General features: G+C 42.7%; 1 protein-coding gene across 1 annotated transcript in view; it reads right to left on the bottom strand.

The window, feature by feature from the left end:
* Positions 1-25,084, bottom strand: part of LOC104083884 (kalirin-like) — a 35,751-nt gene extending 10,667 nt beyond the window's left edge. The window contains exons 1-14 of the mRNA XM_009587540.1: positions 25,009-25,084; positions 22,587-22,870; positions 21,612-21,716; positions 17,541-17,636; positions 15,754-15,884; positions 11,986-12,052; positions 10,610-10,713; positions 8,100-8,169; positions 7,457-7,543; positions 6,576-6,668; positions 5,452-5,502; positions 5,032-5,109; positions 3,931-4,116; positions 168-339 (exon numbers count right to left, since the gene is read on the bottom strand). Of these exons, the coding sequence (XP_009585835.1) occupies positions 168-339; positions 3,931-4,116; positions 5,032-5,109; positions 5,452-5,502; positions 6,576-6,668; positions 7,457-7,543; positions 8,100-8,169; positions 10,610-10,713; positions 11,986-12,052; positions 15,754-15,884; positions 17,541-17,636; positions 21,612-21,716; positions 22,587-22,870; positions 25,009-25,084 (1,600 nt within the window). The remainder of the gene's footprint in view (positions 1-167; positions 340-3,930; positions 4,117-5,031; positions 5,110-5,451; positions 5,503-6,575; positions 6,669-7,456; positions 7,544-8,099; positions 8,170-10,609; positions 10,714-11,985; positions 12,053-15,753; positions 15,885-17,540; positions 17,637-21,611; positions 21,717-22,586; positions 22,871-25,008) is intronic.
* Positions 25,085-25,677: the final 593 nt, after the last annotated feature.

Genomic DNA, 25,677 nt, shown 5'->3' on the forward strand with positions numbered 1-25,677 from the left:
ACCCAGTGCTTAATGACAGGCAGACTGGGCTCTAGTTTTCTTCTTGGGATCTTCCTTTTGAAAAGAAGTTGCTGAATGTTTTTCTCATAGCGGGAACAAAGACTCAAAGATTCTAAATCCCATTTAGTATCACAATTTGGGAAACAGAGCAAAGACCATGTACATACCATTTAGGAAATCTCTTTGTGTGTCCAGGACCTGGTTGATGTCCTGTACCCAAGCTTGTTGAATTTCTGGATTAGCTGCCTGTAAAATTACTCTCTCTGATGTTTCCCGGCTCATTAGAGCAAACTTGCAGGGATCATTGTCCACGTTTTCTTCAATGATAAGGTAGTTCATCTGAAACAAGCCAAGGTAAGCATGTGTTACATGGAGCATCAGTTAACATTACTCAAGAATCTGAATGAAATTGTTGTGAAAAGTTCCTGAAAATAATTGAGGCCAATAACAGACTGTCAGATCATAATCAGAAGAATTTGCCTTATCTAGATTTAGGCAGATAAATCTTAAGCTTAAATACGATGCTTAATAAAGCTCTGATAGATGTACCAGACATCCACCTGCCTTGTCTTGAATTACAACTTCTATTTTAAGGTAACATAGACCTGACTGATGTGCTAAAAATTTACTGTAACCCATAAATAGAGTTAAAACGTTTCTATTAAGATGTTAATAAAGTCTATCATTCCTCCAATTTAAATAAGGGTTTACATTTCTTATCCTCTACGGGAAAGAAAGTCTCAGCCATTAGAGTATTTTAAAAATGGAATGGACCGTGCACAGGGATATACCAAAAAAAAAAGAGCAATTCTCTCCTGATGCTCCAACAGCTCTTCTTATTTCTAGCAGATTACACTGTCATCTGTGCGCAATCACTTCACGTGACTGTAGCCACAGATACTCTTTCTGGAAATCTCATGGACGGCAATTTTGGCTGCTGTCCTGCCCTTGTGAGGCTTCTGTTTAAGTGTACCCATGAGCTACTTATATCTATGAACAAGTTGGCATAGCCTTTCAAAGAAAGAGAGGGAGTGTCTTCAGGTCAGAAGTAGACAGCTCCGAAGACTAAGGCAATAACGTCCCTCTAGAAGAAGTCTATCTCCAATTACTCTGAATATCTGTCAAAGTGTGGAGAGATCCACTCCACATCTGAATACTGTCCAGCATTCAAACTACAAAATGGAAGGAGCCTCTTCTTTCTCTTCTGGGGGGTCTCTCTGAAGTTAGAGGGACAGGCAGGAACTCCTCTGACATGGGGACAAGGAAAGGGACAGAGAGTGAGCCTGGACAGTGCTTTTCCCCTTGCTCCTCTGGTCGATAGCCAAAGCAAGCAAGTCAATCCTGGTATGACTCCAGGAAAAAGACTTGTAGGTCAGAGTCCCTTACCTCCTATTTGTGTCTCAGGGAGATGCATTTGCCAAGGCTACCCACTTAGGTATTTTGAGAGTCTGAAACGTATCCAGCTGAGAAGTATCCAAGAAGGGATGTGCAATTTCTGAACACTACCTACCTCACTGCATAAAGAAGGGTTCTTCACTAATGTAGGACATCTTGACGAAGCTTCTATCACAGTTTGAGTGACAGATCTTGGAGAACAATATTTGGGAGCCTCATGTCCCTGACAGACCAGAATGGCTGCATTTGAAGTCATATGCATTTCTTACTCTAACGGAGAGACCTCAGTGCTCAGCAGTGGCTGTGACACAGAGGAAAGAAATGGCATCTCTGGTGCCGGCTAGGTCCTTCTGCTGTGTGGGAGGATGTGACCAGCAGGGAAACAGCCTACATCTCTCAGGGAGTGTCTCCCAGAGAACTGGACAACCATGACTGCAGATGATATTAAAGCTAGCCAAAGATGGCTAGTCAGTCCTGATAAGTGCTGTGAAGATGGGTTCAACCTGCCCAGCGGGATCTTGTCAGCACTCGAACCAAGGTCAAAGAAACTTGGTCCTAGCTGACAGTGTAAAGCCTCCTGGAACTCGTTAACTCAGACCAGATGCAATTTCTGGATGCCCACTCTTAGGGCAGGGTTATGACAGACAGATGATGAGGCAGCCTGTTTATGTGACACCTTTGGACAAAGTGCCTCTCTCCAGGGAATCACCCAGCTCAGGCTGAGGCTCCACTGCAAGGTGAGGATACCCATGGCACAGAGAGGCAGGGAATGGTCCTGCTATAGGGAATGGTCCTGCTCTGCTGCGGGCCACAGCTCATCTCTGTGGGAAAGCACGAGAGAAATGCAAAAGCAGCCAGAAGCTGAAGCAGGGGCTGGGAGGCAGGGTGTGAGAGCTGCCGGCACACAGACTCCACGCTGCGGTGGTAGAGATGCACATGGAGCCACGGGGGATCCCACACTTGCTGTAGGCACTCAATGGGAGAAGGAGCTGTTTGCCAAATGGAAGAAAAGAGGGACTGGAAAATTATCACACAAAAATTTTAAACTCAGGCAGTGGGAACAGCATTACTTTCATAGGCTGTTTAACTAGAAAAGCAACTCATACCCTTGAGGCAAGCTAATTTTATTGACATTAGGAGAGATTTATTTTTCTGTCTTTATCTACAATATACAATTCAGGAATTGTTTCCTGCAGATAAAAGCCTCATTGTTATACATACAATAAACTGAAGTAAAAAATGATTCATGTTATTTCCATCTCCAACTTTAATAATTATTTAAATCAGCAATAAGATAAAATCAAAGCTGATCATCTGAATCAAGATGATTGGTTTTTTGTACACTTTTGGTTTTTCCTTTATAGCTTATTATTTGGTTGGAAACGATGAAATACACTGACTTGCAAATGGATATAGGCTTTTCAGTAAATGCTGCAGTTTCTGTCAGCCAAGAAGATGCCTTCATTTCAGTAAATATGCTGTTTATCATAGATTTGTTTAGCTATATATGGTTAATATGCATTATTTCACCTGATATTGTTCTAATTCATATTAATGTATCATTTAAAATTTAGAGCAAACACAATGCATTCTTCCACATCTCTTTTTAACCTGTATCTTTGAAAAGGAAATCAATCCTAGACTGGTTTCTCAGCTTTGAACAATCAAGACATTCAAATGAACCAGTGACTTCGCTCTTTCTGCAGGCACAGCAAAGGCTGTTTTACCAGGAGAGGCGTAGCATTCATTCACCTTCACTTACCATTTCAGAGGTTAACTCTGCATTTGTTAAACAAGCATAAAATCCCTTAAACAAACAACTATACAAATAAGTATTTTTCCTGGTTACTTTCAGTTTTTACTTTTAGTCCCAGCCCCATAATCTGGAAAGATTATTTAAAACCAAAATTAATTTCTTAAAACTTTCTTTATAGTTTAGCTGGTTTTATAATTCCTCATAGCTGCACTTTTAGAACTGTGTGTGTTTTTGTTTGTTTTTGAAATAGTTCTGTCTTCTTGCAACATTCGCATTTGTACTAAGAGCCCTCCCCCCATTAGGGGAGTATTTCCAGTAGTGTCACATAGAGGCTTAATATTGACTTATGGTTTGGCCTAAGATGAGTGTTTTGGATACTACACCTTCCCCTACCTTTTATGATCATGCTTAAAAGCAACTATTGTATACTTCCTTTGACTAGTGCAGGCTTTGTAGCAATATTTGCTAACTCAGAGCTATGAATGACAGCGGACCTGCCCTGGTTGTGTTCCTTGTAAAAATTACCCAGTAAATTTAGACACCCAATGGTTTATTTAGAGATGGTCTTAAATGGCTTCTGATCCACTGAAAGGTAAACGCAAATGTTTTCTGCAAATTTAAATGGCTTCTGACCTTTCAGTGGAAAGGTAAACGCAAATGTTTTCTGCAAATTGCTGGCCACCTGTGACAGGATGGACCAGTCTCACAGTATAGAAAATTGGTAAGATTTCCTTACGTGGCCATCAAACAGAATATGCCCCTCCCTCTCTATTTCTTACCTTTATGCTTTTCTTGAACATGTATCCTGGTGTTAAAGATCCTTTTCTAAGGAGTTCACTGAAGATAACTATTTGTTCAAAGAGAAACACCCTTCGCTCCTTCGGTCGAGACTGAACTCCAGAATCCTGCTCTGTCACGTAGAAGGTGTCCTGCTGCAGTAGCTTGCCTTGAGCTGTCAGCTTGCCCTGAGAAGCAGACAAAGCACCAACATTACAAACCCCCACCCAACATGATCCCACAAGACGATCTGCTATGTTTCATGCAGTCCCAAGTTTTCCAAGCAGCACTGCATTCATGTGAGACATATCCCCTCTAAGTTATCAAAGCAGCAATCTTGTAAATCAAGAGCTCACTTTAAGGAAAGTAACATAGGTTTTCTTTGTTTTTATTGCCACTGATTGTGCATATAAAACCAAAAGCAAGAGGTCTCAAGTAGACTGTTTGGTATACTTCATTTCAAACACTGTTCCCATTATGTAGTTTGTTACTGTAGTGCCTTGGATTCCCTTTAGTCATGAGCTCTCCATCACCCCCTAAGCCAGTAGTCAATGACACAACACCTCTGAAGGTGCAAAAAAACAGGACCTACCTGTTTGCAGGAATGAAAAAACAGTAAGAGAAACTTGACTTCATTTTGGAGATAAGACATCTCACCAGGACTGCCAAAGTCTACATTGGCTTAGTTACAAACCACAAGCTGTAACCTGTGGGGTTATAACTCACAAGTCCCCTCCTGGATGTTGCCAGACTCAGAGGGAGCTGTTAACACGTTAATGCTAGGTGACCTTACTAATAGGCAAAGCAGTCTGGTTCACCGCTTATTTTGCTCTGGCAATTGATATAAGAAGTCTAATTCAAGCTTGCAGAAGCTTTTACAGACCTCACATTTTGAAGAGACAATAGATAGATTGTCACAAGGTTAGAGTGACAGATATATCAACCCCACCTTTGAAACCTCACCAAAGCATGCAGCTCAGCACTGGAGAAGAACAAGCACTAGATAAGCAGCCTGGAGTAGGGCAGATTGTATAAACAATCATAGAAGGATAAAATACTTTTCCTTGCCTGGTTGTTATTGTAAGCAGAATGCAAATGCATACCTCAAAGCCTTGGAGGCGACCCAGGTTCATCATATCGTTGCAACGTTTCGGTACAAGGCACATTAATTCAACTGCTTTCTGTTAAGGAAAAAGGATGTTGTTTTGCTACAAGAGAATCAGAGGGTTCCTGAAAGCAAACTGTCAAATAATAAACTTCAATAGCGTGATCACTGCTGGCAGTTATTCACGGTGAGGCCTTCATGCACTGAAGATGTACGGTAATGTCTAAAAGAGGATGGTGCACCTACAATGCAGGACTGCGCCTTCATCTTTTACTTCTGATTTAAGCTAAGAGAAATACCACATTTAGAATACCAGCGGGATCTTCAACTACTGTCAAAGGAATACTGGGGTTTTTATTCCTCCATATAAAATGTCATTAGATAAGATAGCACCATTGTCCAGGACGTGAAAACGTACCTCTATATCAGAGCACTCCAGACCAGCTTTTTCACTGTACCTCAGGAAGTCCTAGGGAAAGCAGAAAGGTTTGCATTAAGGCACTTCAGAAAGAGAAAACAAAAGATGCCAGTTTGAAAAAGAAAAAGCATATTCAGCATGTGATTTTCCGAGAAGGAACTTGCTAATATTAATAAATTCATCTTCAGAGATTGCTGAACGTTATAACCACTGTATAGATATGGAAAAGGGGTGTGGATGGTTACTGAAAACATCACAGAAAAAAGACAAAGCTGGGATTAGCCCTTGGGAATGCTTACTTGGTCCCTGTCTTAAGCCACAAGACCACACACACTTGAAGATTTTTCTTTTCCTTTTGGCATTTCAGGGAACATGCTGCTGTCTCTTTGCTAGAGTGCAAACTGTGGGCTGATGGCAGCCTGCTTGAGACTAGTTCAAAAAAGAGAGGAAACCAGCTCAGAGCCCTGGTACTGTTGGAGATTACAGGGTAGGGTTCAGACACGCCTAATTTTAGATATTAGCTTGAGACCTCTAGGGATGAATTTTCAGAAATGCTGAGTAATTGGCATTGTGGATAAAGTCAGCAGAAGCCAGAGTGGTCAGACTCCTTAGGAAAAAAATTGCAGTGGGCTCCCCAAATTTTAAGACATCAGAATATTCTGGAAATAAGTTTCTTATGCTAATTTGAAGAGAGATATTCAGAAATGGAAGCTATAGCATTTATTAGAAGCATGCCATTCAGCACCAAAGACAGGCTTTATTAACACACTTGCGCGTCTTTACTGCAATTTAAAAAAATTGAATGAAAGTTTGCTCTGAAACTTCAGAGGAAGAAAATTCCTATTTGAAGTTTACTCTTCTATAAAAAAAAAAATCCAATAGAAAATAATAAAAAAATCTTTTTATTATCCTAAATTGCAAACTACTCCCACAGACGTGGCCCTCCTGCTCTCTGGACATTTTCCATGGGACTCTGTCATTGTATGCCCATGTTTAAGCAAACTCCTCTTTCCTCTTAATCTGATGAAGTTATTCCTCAGTTAAAACTAAGGCTGATTTAAAATCACAGCATCTAATGCAAGATGCAGATGATAGTTTAGTCCAAACTGTATCTTTCCACTTACCTTGAGAAGAAGCTGATATTTAGTTATTCTTTGAATGGGTTTGATCAGAAAGTCACTGATGGTTAGCCGTTGGCTTACTTCCTGTTGAACCTCCTAAAAATTAAGGATTAAAAACAATCACAGAGTAAGACAGAGAACATGATAAAATGTCTCAGCAGAGACTAATGTCCACAGAAAGTTGGTCTGTTCTTAATCTTTTGTTTGCAAGAGGGAATTTTAGAGGATTTAAAAATCTGGCATATCGTATTTAGGCAAGGACTGGGTAAAAGTCATGACCGAGCTGGAAGGCGTTGGAAAGCACAGGATCCCTTCCCGCTTTGAGCTGACTGAGCAGGGCTGCAAGGTCTGGAGACCACTCATTCCACTGCAGCGGGGATTAGCTCACAAACAAGTCCTGCAGAGCATGTCTCATGCTCTTGGGTGAAATGAAACATCTTTCCCTTGTTAAACAAGCTTCTTTCACATTAATATCTAAATGTGTCTAGTCCCAAACATTTCCTGGAACAGACAAACTTATTGGGAATTTATGAGAGGCACCACCCAGCTCCAACAACTTCTACCTCCTCCCCTGTTTGTAGACTACAAGATTACTACTAGATTAAAAAGTCTTATTTTATTTTGGACAGAAATGCAGTTGGGGCACTCTGAGGGCCACAGACAGTTAGTACTGGATTAAATATTTACTAAAAATCAACAACATGAGAATTTGAAATAAATGAAATAATAACTTTTTTTTTCCCCACAGCAGAGACTTTAGCAGCATGTGCAGCATCAAAATCTTCTAGAGTTTGTTTCAGATAAACCCCACAGGTCACAAAATAGTCTACTTGACTAGGACTCACAGCTGTAAGTAGCAGTAATGTATAATAAGCAATGCTTACCTCAAAGTATGCCTCATACTCAGCTACTATATATTCAGATCGTGGCTTGTTTTGGCAATATACCACATACATGTGTAATCGCCGTTCCTGTGAAAGCAAGAGGCACAGCAGCCTGGTGAGCTGTTGGCTACCATTCTGTTTTGCTATTAAAAGCTGGCAGAAAGTTGCTAAGATGTTCTGCTTGGTCTTCCTTATTTTTTGTTTAATCAAAGATTTAGTTTGCTGAAGTAGGAAAGCAAATTGACAACTGGTTCTGTTCTCCACTTCTGCACCTTAGCAAGGGGAGGTTTGCATGGGGATAGCCAGGTAGAGATGTCGTCTCCACACTGGTAGGTCTGAAATTTGCTATAGAGTTGTGCTCTGGCTAATATCACACGAACATGTCAATCGTAGCAGTTGGCAAGTACCTGCCATAATTATATTTTGGCAGATGTCCTTGGCCACATCAATTTTGGCCCCAAAATAAGAAGTCTGCAAGAAGGCAATGATTCTGCTTTAGTTCAATCCAGCTGCTCACTGAAGATGCATAATTAAGTTTAGACATGTAAAAGTATCAAGTCGACACAAACAGATGTTTTCGTAAAGGAGTCATCATACCCTAAATGACAGTTATACTAGAGATAGGTAACAAAATAAAACTTACATGCTTAATAAAAAGCTGTGCTAAACGGTCAGGTTCTTGAAGACATTTTTCCAGTTCAGCCAGGAAAAAGCTGAAAGAAAGGATATCAACGTTTCAGAATACTTCTTTAGGTCATCCCAGCAGCAGCAAACTAGTCGTCCTTCAGATATATTGGTGCAATTTTAGCTATAGTATTCAATAATAAATGAAAAGGTAAGCTTGGCTTCAGCCCTTAATGGTGGGATTTCTAAAACATTAGATGAGACCTGTGAAATATGGAGGTCTTGCCTTGCAAATTATCTGTTCTTCTTTACTATTACAGTGGTTTCAATTTTTAAAAAGTGCCAATTACTAATTGCAAGGGTTGCTTTCCTTCACTGAGAACTTCCAAAGAACTTTTCCATATACCAAAATGCTTGTGAAAACTCAACTGCAGCTTTACCAGGAGTTCTCAGTTGCATGAGCAGATTTGGAGTACTGGTCAATGTGAAAGAGATGCAGAAGTTTCCACGTGAATAAACAAATCAACAAATCAATTTTTGCTGGTGGAGTTTTGGTACGTTCTGTTTTTCACTGTTCTTCAGTATATTACTGTTAGTAATATACTGTAATTCATAATAGCAATAGTAATTCATAAACACCATCTCTATCTTGACCTGCAGCTTTGGGGAGGTCATTCATTCTAGCTGGAATGCCCTTAGCAAGAACATACTGGGATGCCTAAAAGTGAGGTAAAAGCAGCTAAACTAAACTTCAGAAATGCTGGTACGTTTTTCTAACTGGTAGGCAAATCCTGACAATCGCCCTTTCCATGATCTTCCTCTTTTTCACTGCAGGATTTCTCTCTCAAATGCCTCCATAGATTTGCTACAGTAACCAGATTTGGTGAGAGGACATGCCTGCAATGGTCTGGACCCAAGAAATCCCAGAACCTCAAAAAAAGATGCACATTGGACAGCTGTCCCAACTGTCCCAACTATCGCTACCATCAGATACAGCTGCTTCCATAACTCAATCCTCTATAAATATTAAATTCATCTGCATTTAAATAGACTTCTTCACCCAGATATGCGGAACTATGTGTTACAGAAAACTCCTATCATCACACTTAAACAATGAATGGCACTGGTAAAAACGCTCTGTGGCTGGTATCAACTTAATATATGGTGAAGATTTTTCTGACATTTTTTGTGTTGTGCTCACAAGGGCATCTGTCAGAACACAGGGACAGGCCCAGGCCATGACATAAGAACCTGTGGGATACATGATGGGAAGGATACCTTGTTTCCTGGGTGAGGGAAATGTCCAGAGCTGAAGGAAGATCCAGCCTGGTGTCCATTGCTCAAGTCTGCATATGCATGCTCAAATTCTAGTTAGCTGGAGCTGTAGAGTATTTCTGAGTGGCAGAATTGAAATGATGACCATATTGTCCATAAGCAAGACATTGCTGTTCATAAAGTTACAGCGGAAATGGCCCAGGGTTTGAAATAAGCCTCGTGTATCGAGCAGCTTTTCAAAAACTACTTGTATGAGTAAGATTTTCAAGGAACAGAGTTCCTAACTCAGAGTCAAAAGCATCGACTAGGCCAAAGCATGTCAGAGCTTTCACGTGAGAAGGATCTTGAAGGTATTTGCATTTTATCACCCTACTAGCCAAATACTGCTGGTATGGTCAGCCTCGTGATCCTATCAGCTACATGTGAAGATGTTCATGTTGCTGAGAACCACAAGACATGGGAAGGAAACCATGACTTTCCAGCATTGCTACTGCTCATCAGTGGGATGAATTAAGCTTGCAGCTGTGACCCAAGAAACACAATTATGGCAGCCTCAGTAGCTTTTCTGAGGAACCAGCAAGTACCCCACAAGCAGCAACTCTCTGGGAGCCATGTTGGGACTGCTTATGTGCAATAGCTCAGGAACTGTGGATGGACCACAGTGGTATCTCCCATTGAGTCTCTTGTTGTGGCTCCCCAGCAAGGAGTGGCAGAGCTATTGGCAGCACAGCACTGAAACAGAGCAGACTCTCTTGTGTGCAACGTTTCTGTCACACTGACCAGCACTCCTGGCATGGTGTATGAGCCAGTATAAAGCTGTATCTGTGATCCGAGACAGCACGACAAACATGAAGTCAGGCAGTGCAAAGCTATAGCCCACCAAAGTTTTTTTTCACTGGGAAAAATTATTTTATGTAAGACCGATGCTTTGCATCATGCAGTTGTGCCATTTTTGGCTGGGTAGACAAAGCCCTATATCAGGAACTAGTGTATTGTGAAACTGTGGCTAAAAGCACATGAATTAGAACATGTTCCCAGGATTCAAGGTAGCCATGATTTGTGAAGTTATTAAGCAGCACTTACAAACCAACAGAGACCATTTAAAGTGAGGCAACGTCCTTTGGAAGTTCAGCCCTGAATGACCTGCTGATGTTCAATTAAAAGCAACTTAGACATACAGACACCATATACCCCGATCCTTTATGGACGAGCGGTTAGAAAGGTGCTTAAAAAGGAACAAAACCAAGAACTTACTCTTTATGCCAGTCATAGATCTGGTGAATATTGCCAAATACAATCTTGTCTTTCCCTTTCATATCTTCAGAAACACCTTTTTCATCTATCCTCTTCATGAAGCCCTTTAGGATAAATGATTAGTGATTAGCAAAGTGTTCATTTGAAGGGGGAGCATAATTACACACTCTTTTTTTCAAAGAAGCAAAAGTTAATGTCAGGATTTTTTACATTGAAAATGCTTTTGTACAATTTAAAACCAGAAACCCATCTAGATACTTTAAATTACAAAGTTTGCTTGAAAGAAAACTTTAAAGGATTTATTCTGAATATCTACAATGCTTAAACAAACCGTTATTAGGTGTCATTGAAGTGACAAGTGCAATTAGAAGATAGAAGTTAAACAAAAGTAGTTTATCAAGCTCTTGGCTTCTCCGGTAAGAGAAAGAAGCCAGACTCTGTATAAAGTTCTTCCATTCACCACCACAAGTGTTTTGTTGGAGCACAAAGTCAAGGAGTAAGTTTGAAGTGTCACATGAATAGGATTTCTCACACCTGCTGAGAGCTTCTTTATAAGCCTTTGTGGCACTGCAGCCCTGTCAGGTTTGCCAGTGATGCATGATGTAAACAGAAGATAACACAAAGGTCTTCAAGTTTGGAAACTGTTGAAAATCACTTTAGATGGGTGGATAATTCTCCTTGGACTAGCGAATGCCAAAAGCATTGCTGAAAGCCCACTTCAGTCAGAACTCCAGTTCTGAGTCCTTGCTGGGAAAAAAACCAGACCCTGCATGTGAGTTGGATCTGACAGGTGATCCCTAGGAATCCCTGTCTTTACAAGTTGAAGCTTAAAAAAATATAACTGTTTTTGAAAAAAAGGGGCAAATAAAAAAAAAAGCCCTCCATTTTATCTCAAGTCTTTTTGCAAAACAGTAATCGATGGGCCACAAACGCACCTCAGCACAGATCCAAACCCAGCTTCTGGAAAGGTACTCAGACACAGGACTTTAGTCCAGGGGCAAACTGAGGTATGTGTTACCATTACTCAATATGACAGCAAGAAACGCACAAAATAGGTGGTAGGAGCATAAGTTATTCTCCACCACTGCCCTCAAGGCTGCATTAGAGCAGAAAGAGTTTGTCACAAGCAGAGCAGCCAAGAAAAACCTTTGCACACTGGAGTTGAAACCTAAAATACAACATTTGTTAGATGGAAACAAAAATAGTTTCCAAAGGCATTTCTTCTTGTTTCTGTCAACATAAGAAGGGGACCATGGAAGCAGAGTGCAAAATAAAGCAGTTTGTTTCTCATGCTGTATTTTTTGTTGTTGTCACTTTTCAGCATGGTGCTTTTTAGTGGGAAAACATTTTGCATAGCAGGGTTTGCTTCAGCTCACCTCCACAACAGTTCCCAAGTCTTTGACGTAGTCTTTTTCAGTCTGTACCAGCTCATTTAAGACAAACCTAAATTAAAACAGAACACACACATATTTGACCATATTTCTTGATGTTACTGTTTGTTCCTCTTACCACATATTACCCCACCGTCATTCCAGGTCACGTAACACAACTCACTCTTCACTCACTTACAGCTCAGTAGAATGTAAATGACAAAAACGTCACATTTCAGGTCAGGTTAGTTCCAATTCTTTTAACCACTCTATCCCCCCCATATCCCAGGATAGTGCAAAAGCAGCAGCACAATCAGCTGCCTGTACTTTGAACTACCCCTCCCTGCTCTCCTCTCCTCCACCCCCCATGCAGCCCTCCTGATAGCAATGGAGACATGTCGTGACCCATTTTGCAGCAAGCAGGAGAGGATTTCTTGCCCCAGTCTCTCTGGCTTTGCCCAAGATTCATCAATTAAGTTTTAATTTGGAAGTTTCAAACACTTGGAAAACAAATCCCCCCCTCCCATCATAATCAAGAGCTTAATCTTTCAGACTAGGTAATCTATGTGTGGGTGTCAAATGGTTTGCACTGATTTCTGAGCTAATAATCCTGGGTAGGAGAGTCATCTAATGAAGGCCTGATGCATGCAAACAACAGCAAGCTAAAAAAAGCCCCTCCTTTGGAAGTCAAACTGACTAATCACATAATGTTCTTTCGAGGACAATTTCAAAAAGTTACAGTTTGCTGCAGACAGTTTGCCTCTCAATTACGCCAATACATAGATTTGGCACATGACAAATAAACTCCATCTGTGCTCAAGTTCGCTACAGCAGTAACAAGGCTAACAAGATAGAGGAGTGCTTTCATGTCTAGTATCACTCCGTCCACATCAATCAGCAGACTGACCCACTTGAAATGATAGAGCTGAGGGCAAACAGTGCTAAGATAAAAGCCTGGTTGAAAATATCTAGAGGAAAAAAAACGTAGACTGACGTTGCAAGGAGAGACTCAGTTATGAGAGGTTACTGAGAAAATAAATACTGCTCCCGCTGCGCTCCCAACATGTCCCTTGCTTAGACAGAGCGGAGGAGATACTTAAGACACGTGGCAGGAAGAGGTCACACAGCTTCTTGTTCGTTTGAGAGTGAAATCCAGCCCTCTTGGCAGAAGGCAGGGCTGGCAGCAGTGATGCCAGATGCTTGTGCTCTCCGAAGCGCCCTGCCAAGTTGTGTGCCTGGGTAGTAAACATGCGCGGGGCAAAATGCTGCTCTTTTACAAAGCAGCAGCGTGTGGCCTGAACAAGTGTATGCTGTACAGTCCCCTCTCGCTGGCTGACCTACCGTACCCTTGCAAAAGTCTTGCCACGTCTCCATGTGGGGAGGCATGCTGGGAGGTTACTTTTCGGCTCGCACCACCTCCGTCTGCATTGCTCCCCGTGAACAGAGAGAGCTGCTGAAAAGATGTGGAGAACCTCTCCCTTCTGCCCACTGCCTCTCCCACACCCAGACTCCTTTGGTTTGAGTTACTGCAAGGATACATCTGGCCAAATCCTGATCTAAAATGAAGCAGCAGGTACTTGTAGTACTTAATGTTGCTGCACATGCAGGCAGGTAAGTTTGAATTAAAAATCAGTGCAGCGACCAGATGGCTATCAGGTCAACAGACTAAAGCTGCAAATTTACATCTCTTTTAGGAACCAGGGTCTGTATCTCCACTGCTTACCTTAAACTCAGCACCAGCGTTCCTCCAGCTCCCCTCTTCCTAACAAGCAGAAAAATCAATCTCGACTATTAGTTCTTTGAAGCCTACCTGACACAGGACCTTAGAGGTACTCCCAAATTTAAGGTTTCTAAGATGCATGCTGCCAAAAATTCAAGTTCACTCATCTCCTCATCCGATAACATGGAGCAAGGGCAGAGAGTTGCTTGGAAAGTGCCTGCCCTGGTCACCAGCAGGTACTGACTACACAGCTGTATTTAAAATGGCATGAACTGGAACAAGGATAGAGCCTCCTCACTCCTGAATAAGTCTGAATATCTGGATATCTTGCTAACTCTGTATTAAATCTATACTGAACAAAGCTACTCGATGAGACTATTGCCTTATTGCTCATAGAAATGCAGCAATCAAGTCTGATGGAATAGGGCTTTCCTAACACTAAGGCTAACTGCTGGCATGCACATGCTGCCAGAGATACAGGAAATTACTGCCCATGCCTATGCAAGGATTCAGCTGCTGGTTTGTGGGGAATGGGGGGATCACAGCTCAAGTTTGGAGCTCAGCTGCCTCATATGGTTATGGAATTAAACACAGCGAGCTGTAGAGATACAGAACACAGACACAAAGGAGCTGGAGAGGAGACAGATGTCTTGTGCTGAAAGCCACAAGCAGGTGCTCCTAAACATCCTGGCGTTTAGGAAATCTGGACGGAGGCAGCCACTAATTACGCGTAACACGCTGCCAGTCCCCCTGCCAGAAGCATTGCACGCTAGAAAGCGTTACTGTATCTATGCTTACAGTGGCAAAGGTCTCTGCAGTAAAACTGCAACCTGCAGTTAGTTGCCAGTTATCTAATTAATGAATTGCAACCAGAGAAACCCAAGAACTTGCAATATTGAGGAGCTTTTAGGAGACAGGAATGGGCAGAGATGTTCCCTGCAGGAAGGCTGACAGTTGTCTAGTAGAAAACTCGCATTCAGAAACACATCCAGGAGTGTCATGTCCCTGCCTGCTGCTGAGAGTCGATCCAGTCCCTCACTGTATTGCTTCTCTGGCTTCCCACAACAAACTGCAGGAGCAAATGATGGCTTTCACAGACCTGTGGCACTTTGCTCCTGCTTCCTTGTCTACACTTAACTACCTCTTTGTCCTCCCCTGACTTGGTTTCCTTCCCTGCTTGGCATCTTTCCCAAATGGGCTGCTCTTCTTCCACCTCTCACCTTACCACACTCCAATGAGACCTGTATGGACTGTTACTTTTCCCATCAATGTATGATTTGATTAGATGATTGCAGTTACTGTTGTTCGTGTAAGAGGCAGTATAAAGAAAAGAGCTACCTGAGCTCTCTTTCATATAATTCTTGATTCTGTTTCCCCAATTCTCTGTGTCCTTCAGCCTAACCACGTATTTAAGAAATGCTTTAACCATGATAAGCTTTGAAGTGTTATTTCTGTTACATTTATGGGACTTACAGATAATTTTAAAAAACAACTTTTATGAGCTGTCACCATTTCTTTCCTCTCCCATTACCATGAACATGAGGGTTTCCTAAATGAAACTTTCTCTTCAGTGGTGTGTTTCCACCACAAATGCATCTGAATTCTGCCCCTTCCTTTGATAATGGCTAAGGCAAAAAATTATTATCTCATTCAAAAAATCCTAGTGGGATTCTCTGTTCGTTCCTTGAAGGTAGCTAACAAGGCCAACCACATATCCCCCTTTGAGAGCTGATTTCACCTCTGGCAATGCAGTAATTACCAAGGCAAACATCTCAGTAATACTTGCCTAGTATTACTGTTCAGAGGCTTTTACAGCAACAGATATTTGCTATTAGGGGTAAAAGCTGCACATTTTAAAGAGTGATGATGAACTTCCTGGGTGTGCAGGTGCTTTTATGAAGTATTTTTACAGGTTAGGATAAAACAGAAGCAAGCAGAACACAGTTTTACTCCCAGTTCCCTGCTCATTCACTGACTACAAAGTATTCTTTCAGTGCAGCTATGTGTCCTCATTGGGACATATTTCAGAAAGAAGAACCAGCAAGACAACTTACATCCTGCCTCTCATTGCTTTGGCTTTTTGTTCCTCTTCAAGGTTTCGTGGGGGAGTTGAAGGCGTCATTCCTTCATTTAAGCAGCCAGTGGCATCTTTTAAGCTTCCTCGGTAAGATCCTCCTTCAAGGGTCTAAAAAAACCCCAAAGAATGATAGAATAAACATTATCCTTGAACTCCAGCATCAGCGTTATCTTCTGTTTCCAGTCAGTTCTGCAATCAACACTGCAGTCTAAAACCAAGCAGAGTACTCCGCAATACTTTCCTGCAGGACTTAGTGAAACACAACCAAACTAGCTTTAAGTTTATATAAGACCCCCTCAAAAAAAGCATTGAAAGAGAAAAGATGTCCTTTTGCCAGAAGGTGGAAAAAGATGTTCCAGTAGCCCCAGGATGAGAAAACTCTTCCAAATTATTTCAAAACAACCTGAAAATATCCTGGTGTCTCAATCAGAACCAGTGTTAGGCTACACGTGGTCGGTGTTTCTCTGCCAAAGACTGAATGGGGATTCTTCGTAGTGAAGTAAAATACACAATGAAACAGAAATAGATGGATACATAGTAACATTCCACAATAATTAAAGTTTCCCCCAAATCCCTAGAAAGTTATTGCAATTGACCTAACAGCCTGCATACGGGGGAGAGAATATAAAATATCCTCTGAAAATACATCTAACTGGATTAATGAAATACTTTTCAATTTGTTAGTCCCTCCATGGAATAAAACTATTTTGAGTAAATTTGCTGGGAATGTCCTTCTCGGTTTCCCATGTCACAAAGAGCTCCTTCACCACTTACTCCTTATCAAGCACCCTATGAATGCAGACTATCTTCATGTACCAACATCTCAAACTGAGAAAATACCAAAACCCTCTGAAATGATTGCCTAGATAAAGCTGCTTGCACAGAGTTACAGGAATGTAATGATCACTGTGGGTTTTTTTGTTTTGTCTTTACTCTCTTCATCCTTCCAGTATACATAAGGAAATGAACCTTTGTAGGCTCATCATAACCCTGCTTTAATCCCGAGTTGTTAATTAAGTTAAACTTGCTCAAAGCAAGCATTTACCTAAGTTTAGAGGTCCTGGGACATGTAGAAAAAGGTTTAGCTTACATTAACATTCTGAACTGTTTCAGGGAAAACTTAATAGAAGCCAAGATATGAAACAGGAGGCTTGTCCAGCAGACATGGGACCAGACAGGGAGAGTGCACGATACTGAAATTTTTGAACAAATTAAACCCAGAGCATTTTTATTGCTTATTCCACTCCCTGTCAGATAGAGTTGACAAGGCAGATTAAAAGCGACACATGAATCTTTGTAAAATTAAAGCACAGCTGTGATACTTCAAGCAGTTCTACTCTTTAGAGGGTCTTTTCAGGGAAGCCAGAATACTAAACAAATTCACATGTTGGGTGGTAAAACTCCTGTGCCTCAGAACAAGCTTTAAAACAAAACAAAACATCCCACTGTGTAAAATATTTGAAAGAATAGCAAGACCCCAGAAAGAGTACAGTACAGTAGCTCATACGCTGCAAAGCCCGCTCCAAAAGCACCTTTCAACTATGCAGTGCAGAACCTACATGGCAATGTGAGATGTAGGCTTCATCTCACGTGGGGAGCAAAAATATTAGATACTCTACTGAGAAGCAGGGCACATAGGGTTAATAAAAGCATAACAGATGAAGGTGGAAAGCAAGGAAACCAGAAACAAGAGGTAGACTTTAAAGCCCTTCCCTAGAGTCATATTAGGCCTGTTGTGTACAGTTTTCACAACACTAAACTTACCAGCTTACTTTTGACCAACTTTTCTATTGCACTGACAAGGTCCGCAGCAGTTGGGACATCGGAGGAGCTCTGTCGAGCAGCTAGCAAAGAAGAGGACTGCAAGACACCAGGTTGCAAAGGAAAAGCAAGTTAGCAGGATGAGAAGGGAGTAGGAAACCAGCGGTCAGTGAAGCAGCTTCTGAAACAGGAGAATGAATGTGGAAGGGGAGCAGGAGGGTTAGAGGACCACATGCATGGTCAGGTGAGTGAGTGTCGCCATATTGGACAAGCACAGAGTTGCCATCCACTTCTGGCTGCACATCCCCCTGCAGCAATTCCAAGGTTGGGAACCAGGGAACAGTATCAAAGAACTGAAGTTCATTTGCAACCAGGCTACAATACTCTTAATGTCTGTTGGTTCCTCCTTCAAAGGACATCTACGGTCTTACAGGCTCCAGAAAATTGATCTTCTTACTGCAGATGTAAGAAATTATGCCCTCCCCCATACATACATATTTAATAAATGCAGTTAAGTACAAGGTACACATGGAGTTACAGGCAATAGGGGAGGGAGGCAGGGGGGAACAAATCATTCCCCCTTCCTTTCCCACAGATCAATTGCAACTCCAAATGAACTCAGATGACACCTCCCATTCATGCAACTTCAGCCATCTAAAATGTGTATCTTTTCTCTCTCCTTTCTGCAATCTGGACAGAAAACACCCCTACATATCGCATCTATCCTAGGTACCTGGCACAAGAGGGCAGAAACACTCTTTGGAGATGCCCACTTTTCCCTATTGACATTAGCTAGAATATTTTCAGTCTCGCTTCTCTATGCCTGTCTGTTGGTCGCAGGTATTCAATTTTAGATGCCTGACATCACGTAATGTCTTTGGATGTCTCTACATTCAGGCAGCCACAGCTAACAGCTGGTTCTTACAAATCTCCAGAAACACTGAGACCTCATCAATGTCCTACCCAAGCATCTCCCATGGCGCTGCAAAGACTGGCCTCTGTGTGAAATACGCAGTTTTAGTTTAAGTTTTTTGCTCTTCACCCCTTGGTCTTTGTCCTAAGAAACCTCACTTCGAAAACCCAAACTCATGCAATAGCTATGGGAGTTGGTATTAGCTCACCTGTATGTACATTTCTTCTGAATGAAATACAAGCACTGACTAAAACTATAAGCCCTTTGATAACCTGCTTTTGGCAGGCTGACACGGACTAAAGTATGGCTAAATTTTTACAAATTTGGCATTAAAATTATTAAAAAGCTTATTCATCTCTCAGCTGCTTAATAAAGGTCTTCTGGAGAGCATCTATTTCAGCAAAGTCAACATGCAGGTGCCAAACAACACACATCTGAGATTAAATAGTGCTGAGGAGTGAGATATGGAAATGTGATGGCAGGAATTAGGCAGCTGGCCACCTCTTTACGCGGCCCTTTGGGGAGGTTGCTCATGTTGAGTGACACAGCCCCAGGAGGAGAAAAAAAAGGCAAGGGAGACCAATCCCATCCAGAAGCCTTGTGACAGAGCAGAAGCGTGAACAGCCTGCCATTCCGCGTCTGTCTTTCACAAATAACACATCTAATCAACAGTTCTAATTAAAACAACAACAAAAACTACAGGTAATCAGGCTGGTAATTGAGGAATTAGGCTGGTAATGCAGGAATCTCATAGAAATGTAAAAGCTCAGACAGCCTGCTTCACCTGCAATGCGGACAGACGTGTCTAGGTAAAAAAAAATGACTGAATATAGGGACTTTGAAGAGGTACTGGACAAATACATAGACGATAACCATCAAACAAAACCATTCTAGCAGAAGTCGTCCAATTTTTGGAGGCACTGAACAGCTGTTGCTCTCACTTCTTTTAACTGAAATTGCTCAATATCTCTGAAAAGTAAATAACTGGAGGACTTTGAAGGGAGCATGGAAACATTTGCTGCCTACAAGTCTTTCAGTGTAAAATAAAACTCTCCTGTGACTGACAAGAGAGGCTGGTTTGTGTGGGGCAAATCGAAAAATGGTATTTCTATTTCCCAGGAAGTAAATTATGAATTTCTAATATGACGATATTTTGCAATTTGTCTTTATAAAAGCCTCCAGGAGCAGCGAGGCATGATTATTGCTGCCTTGCAGATGGGCTCAGGGAAGGTGCCACCCCCCCACACCACGCAGACATCTCCCACCTACCACTGCTACTTCCCCATGCTGCTGCTGGTCCAACCTAAGCCCGTGCCTGTAAGCAGCAGCAGGACATGAGCAGGGAGCTCTGCCCAAATTAACACTGTTAAAGAGCTTTTGGCTCCAGCGTGACTCAAACATTGCTAACGTGGTGCTCCTGTGCCAGGGAATTCAGGAGCCGTGTTTGTGAGCTTAAGTTTTTTTCCCCATGACAAAAAGTGAGCAGGGAAAGAAAGAGAGAGAAAAAGGGTTTCAGATGCATCTTGCTCTATTTAATCTTCTCTTTTAGGAGCGGGTGAAGAAACAGGATGACAAAACGCTCTATAAAGCTTAGACTTCTGGAGCGGAAAACAGTTTAGTTCCACAACATTGGCGCTGTCAGAAATGTATTTAAGAAATACTGAAATGGCACATTAAAAATCAAAAATAGTGACCCGACTAAAGCAGTTTTGTTTTTCTTTAAAAAAAACCCAAAACAGACCCCCCAAAAACCAAAAAGCAAACTAACCCCAAAACATTTAGCTAAACACCACAGCAAAAAAGCCAGGAGCAACTGCTGTTGTGCTGGGCATGGATCCACCATGGCTCTGCTTCGCTGACCTTTCGCCTCTGCCCCTTGCCAGACAGCCAGCAGCACACACAGCACTCAAAGGGCAAAAGTCCACGACTCCAGCTGCTTCCTTCTGGTCTTGCTGCCACCACAATGTCATAACATTTCCTGACAGATTAGCAGCAAGTCCCCAAATCCTTTCCTCCATCATTCTGCTCCTTGAGTCACAGAAATATTTGCAACCTTCTTTCTCTGTATTTCCAAACTCCTGCCTGAACCTTCCCCAAGAACATTCTGGGTTGGTTTTTTCTGACAATTTATTAATCTCCCCTATCCTTGCTTCTTCGTGTGCAGTAATTACAATCAGAGGATAGAGATACAGAAGTGGCAGTGCTAAAAACAGATGCCAGCAGGAAACAGCTAAACAGGAGGATGGATTTCTACAAGGGAGACGACAGCACCAGGAAAGGGTGGGGGAGGACACGTGCACACAGGACCTGCACTGACTGTGAATACAAACCACTGTCATAGCCATATTCACAGATTCTCACCCCAGGTCCAAGAGAGCTACTGAAGGACTCTGCAAGCCACTGCACCATCTATGACAGCAAATTCTGACTTAACATTCAAGAGACCCTATCTAACAGCAGGGAACTATCACCACCAGCATGGTGCACAAAGATGGCAGACCAAAGCCTTTCCCACCCTCCTGAGAGGGACTTCAGATACCTTGTGGGCTTTTGAAATAACTGGAGCTGATGGACCATTCAGTGATGATCAGCCACATATACCGAAAATGCCAAAAGATGGCACTGGGTAGGCTTTTCCATCTGCAAGTTTTAAAGCACTTCAGAATGGAGGGTGGATGGTGGGGCACAGACTGACAATGTTCCTGGACCCCAATCACACACAAAGCCAGAGTGGAGAGCCCAAGCTATGTAACTCTTGGTAAAGGTGGTATTTCTGGATTCAAGCAGACTCCAGCATCTGTCCCACTCCTCGGGGCCAGGCTGCCGCCAAATACCATTTCTGCTGCTACTGCCAGACACCAACAGCACTTTTAATAGACGTGGAGAACACGCGTTATCAGCCTGAGTGGAATTTCTGACCACACATAACACAAGCACACGATTGACCTGTCATGAAATGGGATGCCAGGGCTAAATTGCTTATCCAGAACTATTTGTAAATCCAGTTAGTGAAAGGCATTAGATTATGACTTGCACATAGGAGTCTCTTATAACCACAAGTCTAGGCCCTGGATACTAGAAGACTACTATGAAACCACTGTGAGATGGCTACGTGAGAAATGCACTTAAACAGCAAACTGATATAGTAGGGGAGGCCTTACCATCTCATCTTGGGTTGGATCATTGTCAAAAATCTTCATGGGAGGAGGAAGAGGTGTGTGAGACTCTTCGTCTGGTTCATCTTCTCCCCAACCCTTCTTGCTCTTCTGAAGAAAAGTTAAATATAATTAGAAGCAGGGACGGGTTTCTTTTATCTTTTTAGATATCTGAGCCCTACCACCAGGCTTTGAGTCTGTTAATACTAATACTGGCTCAATATTGCAATATTGCGTTGGGTGGAGAGAATTGCAGGTAATGCTAAGCATCATGGAGGAGAAGCCATAAAGACATTAGGTTTTGCCTGTTAATCCTGGTGCATTCTAAGAGTTACAGAAATACAGTTTATAGGTCACCCAAGCAGCTAAGACAGTTACAGCTGCCTGTGTGCTGATGGAAAAGTATTTTTTAATTCAAATGAGAACAGCTCAATGTACAGTTTTTAAAATGTGTTCCTCTATTTGTGTTCAGTTAGTAACTTCTCCATTTTTGGCTTGCAATCCTTATTCACTTTATCAGGAAAGAGCCATTCTGGCAAAGAACATGCCTGCAGAGAAACTGCAGCTACAAATACATAGCAGATTTAACAGAAACAGGGCTATTTCTCTAAGTGTTTTCCTTCAATAAGGAATTACACTGCCATGGTAGGATAAAGGTGATACGAACCTCAGCAAAAAGTGATAACAGCTGCTCAAGAATAACTTCATTTCTATCCTTGGCAGCTTTCTAACAGGTTATTAAGAAAAATCTAGTCAAAGGACAATAACATATGCAGACTTTGAAATGCTGTTCCCTATATATTCCATTGCTCTTTGGATGACAATGCTGTTTGCAACACAGCTTCAATCAATGCGATTTTACATACGATTCGCTGTTCCCTCTAGACCCTAAGGGAACTGCGTTTACTCAAGCACGAATCACACACCACAGAAGAGACTGTCAGAGGTATGGTCTTTCCTGCAACAAACACCAACACACACCTCATCTGCGCTGTCTCCTTGCGGAGTGGTTTCATCTCCGGTCTTTGGTGAGCCGAGGTCAAAGCTCTTCCTGCCATCTCGCACCTTCTTTTGTTTCTTGATGTTGCTTTCGGTCTTCCCGCTGTTCAGCCGGCGCACGGGACTAGTCAACCATTTCTTCAGGGTGTTGGTTGAGCGCTTGGGGCCAGGAGAGCTCTGAATGGAGTTGAGGGATGGCTGAGGTTGTAAGTTGGCCACTGAATCAGACTTGCCCCCGTTGTCATTGGAAGAGACTGAATATGCATCTGGAAGAAAACAGCGCAGGTGAGAGATCATACCAGCACCTCCTCTATTTCCTAGTGCACATCAAGCGCTCGGCAGTCCTAAGCATGAAAATACAAGCTGCCTCCATGAAAGGTTTTGTGACCTATGGACACTGTGTAAACTTTATTGCACACCAGAGAGAGGAATATGCCCTGCAACAGGCATTTTTCACAATCTTACACACTTCTCTCATTTCCTACCACACTATCTGTCCTTATGAAAGATCACAGACAGCAAAGTTATCTAGTTTTTGATGAAAGCCTGAATTTCATGCTAAGTGCTGAATTTCTCAGATTCTTCCCATGGATTTCATTGTGAATTGCCAGGAAGAAAACAAGCACAAAAAGCAGATTACTACAGGAGACCTGACAGCCACCAACACTTTGTCAGGTTCCGATTCCATCAATGTTTCTCAGGTGTTTCCAGACCCCAATGATATTACTGTTAGTTAGACTACTTATTAACTTCTGAAGGTTATTTGAAGCACCTTAAAATTATCTCCTTTGCCCCTGAAAGCAATTCATCAGAAGACTTCACACAAGAACTTAGAAACTGGAATGAACAATTACAAAATATGACAAATTGTTCAAACCCAAGGAAACTCCCAAGAAGGAGATACTGGGCAGGCTTAAAAAAGATTTCCATTATATCCAAGCAGGAGATTCTGCTGAACTGTATCCAACCACAATTAATCGATACACATGTTCAGACTAGCACCTTAGAAATGGGTGCAATCTCCCTTACTCCCCCCAAAAGCAACAGACCGAAGATGTGCCAATGTCAATAAGTCTTCAAAACCAAAGCAAACAAGTTGCTCGAAGATTTCTCAATTGCCCTTTGGGAACAAGCTTTCACCTTTCTGAAACCATGGCAAGTCAACTCCCTCCCCAGGAGCAGTCAGGGACCAAGATGTTTAATCCCACACAGTTTGAGATGAAATTTTTTTTTTTTTTTTTACAGAATTTAGAAATTGTAACACTCCTGTAAGATACATCTCAGACTGTATATCAGAAAGCAGTCAGTTGATGTTATTAAACATTTTTAGACGGTTATCTCTGAATCTTTTATCCACCCCAGCAGAAAACAAAAACATAAGTTACAACACATGAAAATAGCCTGGTGCATCCAGATATACTCAGTTCAGCAATAAATATCATTAGAGATACTGGGTAGTACACGTGCTAAGGGAGAGCTGCTCTCCCAGAGAATTGTTTTAGAAGCCAGTTCTTGCTACCTGCATGCAGAGCTCCTACCCCGCTGGGCAGAGCTGCTGCTCACAGCCGGCTATGCACCGAGCAGAGATTGCAGCCTGCCTTGTCTGCCAGCTTGTAAAATGCAGACCATGAGAGTTATAATATTTTATAACCGTAGACAGGCTCAGTCAGAAGTTGAACCAATAATTTATTACATACCTGAGGTCAAAAGTTAGGTTTTTAGAACATACGGAAATAATTGTAACAAGCTAGAGGAAGTCAAAGTTCATTTCCCAGACAGGAAGAAAATCCAAATCATCTGTCTTCTGACGACAGGAGTGAGGTGAGAGGGGCTGGGCGGAGGACGGATCCCAGGTGGAGCTGCTGGGGTTTTTCCAACAGTCCTCCATAAGGGTAAAGTAGCAGTCTTATCTCAAAAAACCTGGGTTTAGCCAGCTCTCGATGTTATTCCATGCACACAAAGTGGCATTAAATCAACTAGCACAAGATCATGTTTGTCAGTGTCCAGCTTATCTTCCACTCAATAGGCTTTAGATAGTCTCCTCTTGCAGGCTCCACGTGATGCTCTGGGAGTTTATCAGCGCATCTTGCGTCAGCAACTTTCAGGGTGTCGCGATGGTGATTTTGATTTTGCAAGCGCCTTCGCCCCTCCGCCCCGCAGCAGCACCGAAAGCCCCTCAGGCGGCGGGGGAAGCAGGGGGGCTCCTCGCCAAGGGGCTGCGCCAAGCGGGGTGCCCTCAGGTGCCCACGCTCCCACTGCCGCTGCAGGAGGATTAACTTTGGGAATTACTGGTGCACAGGGAAGCGGGCTGCAGTCACGGAAGGAGAATGCTGGAAGCGATCGCCCTGTGGAGGCTACCTCTGTCAGGGATGATTTGGGGCAAGCAGCCGTATCGTGGACTCACTGCCTTTGCTGGGGACTGGGCTCACGGGGAGATTGAGGAGAACCTCAAAGTTGAGGACAAGCTGATCTTCCCACATCTCGGTTGATTAATGTACAGACAGGTTTTTACTACAGCTTGGAAGTAACACAGTCCAAACCCCTACCTCCAGTCAACGGCACCTTGCCAATTTAACTTTCAGTAAGGGAAGGGAGTTGATAGGAGGCTAAATGGAGCCTGGAACAACCCCATCCACTCCAAGGATTTGTTACTGAGACGCACATTCCTACCTCAGCCTGGTGGGCTCGAGGCAGGGCCAAACTCAGGATCTCCAAAGTCCAAGATGGAAGGGGCAGGGACCGCCCTTCCCACCAGGAAACGCCCCTGGTCTTACGAGCAGGGCCAGGCCCCAGCCTTGCTGCCTCCCTCTCCTTTCCCCAGGCAGCACAGCCATGGCTGGAGCACGGACGGACACACAGCACCTCTCACACTGCGGCACTCTTTGCTCGAGGCCGTCCCTGGGAAGCAACGGTCAGTCATTGTCCCCTGTCAACCCAGGGAAGGCAGCAGATGGGCAGAAACTGCCCAAGTCCCGAGCAGGCCCACAGCCCACCCTGCCCGCTTGCAGGAATTTTGTCCAAAGTTTAACCTAGAGCCAGGAAACCTCTGCAGACCAAGTATCAGGCCTCCAGA

This window comes from Fulmarus glacialis, unplaced genomic scaffold (genome assembly GCF_000690835.1).
Source record: "Fulmarus glacialis isolate BGI_N327 unplaced genomic scaffold, ASM69083v1 scaffold20951, whole genome shotgun sequence".
Taxonomy (NCBI): domain Eukaryota; kingdom Metazoa; phylum Chordata; class Aves; order Procellariiformes; family Procellariidae; genus Fulmarus; species Fulmarus glacialis.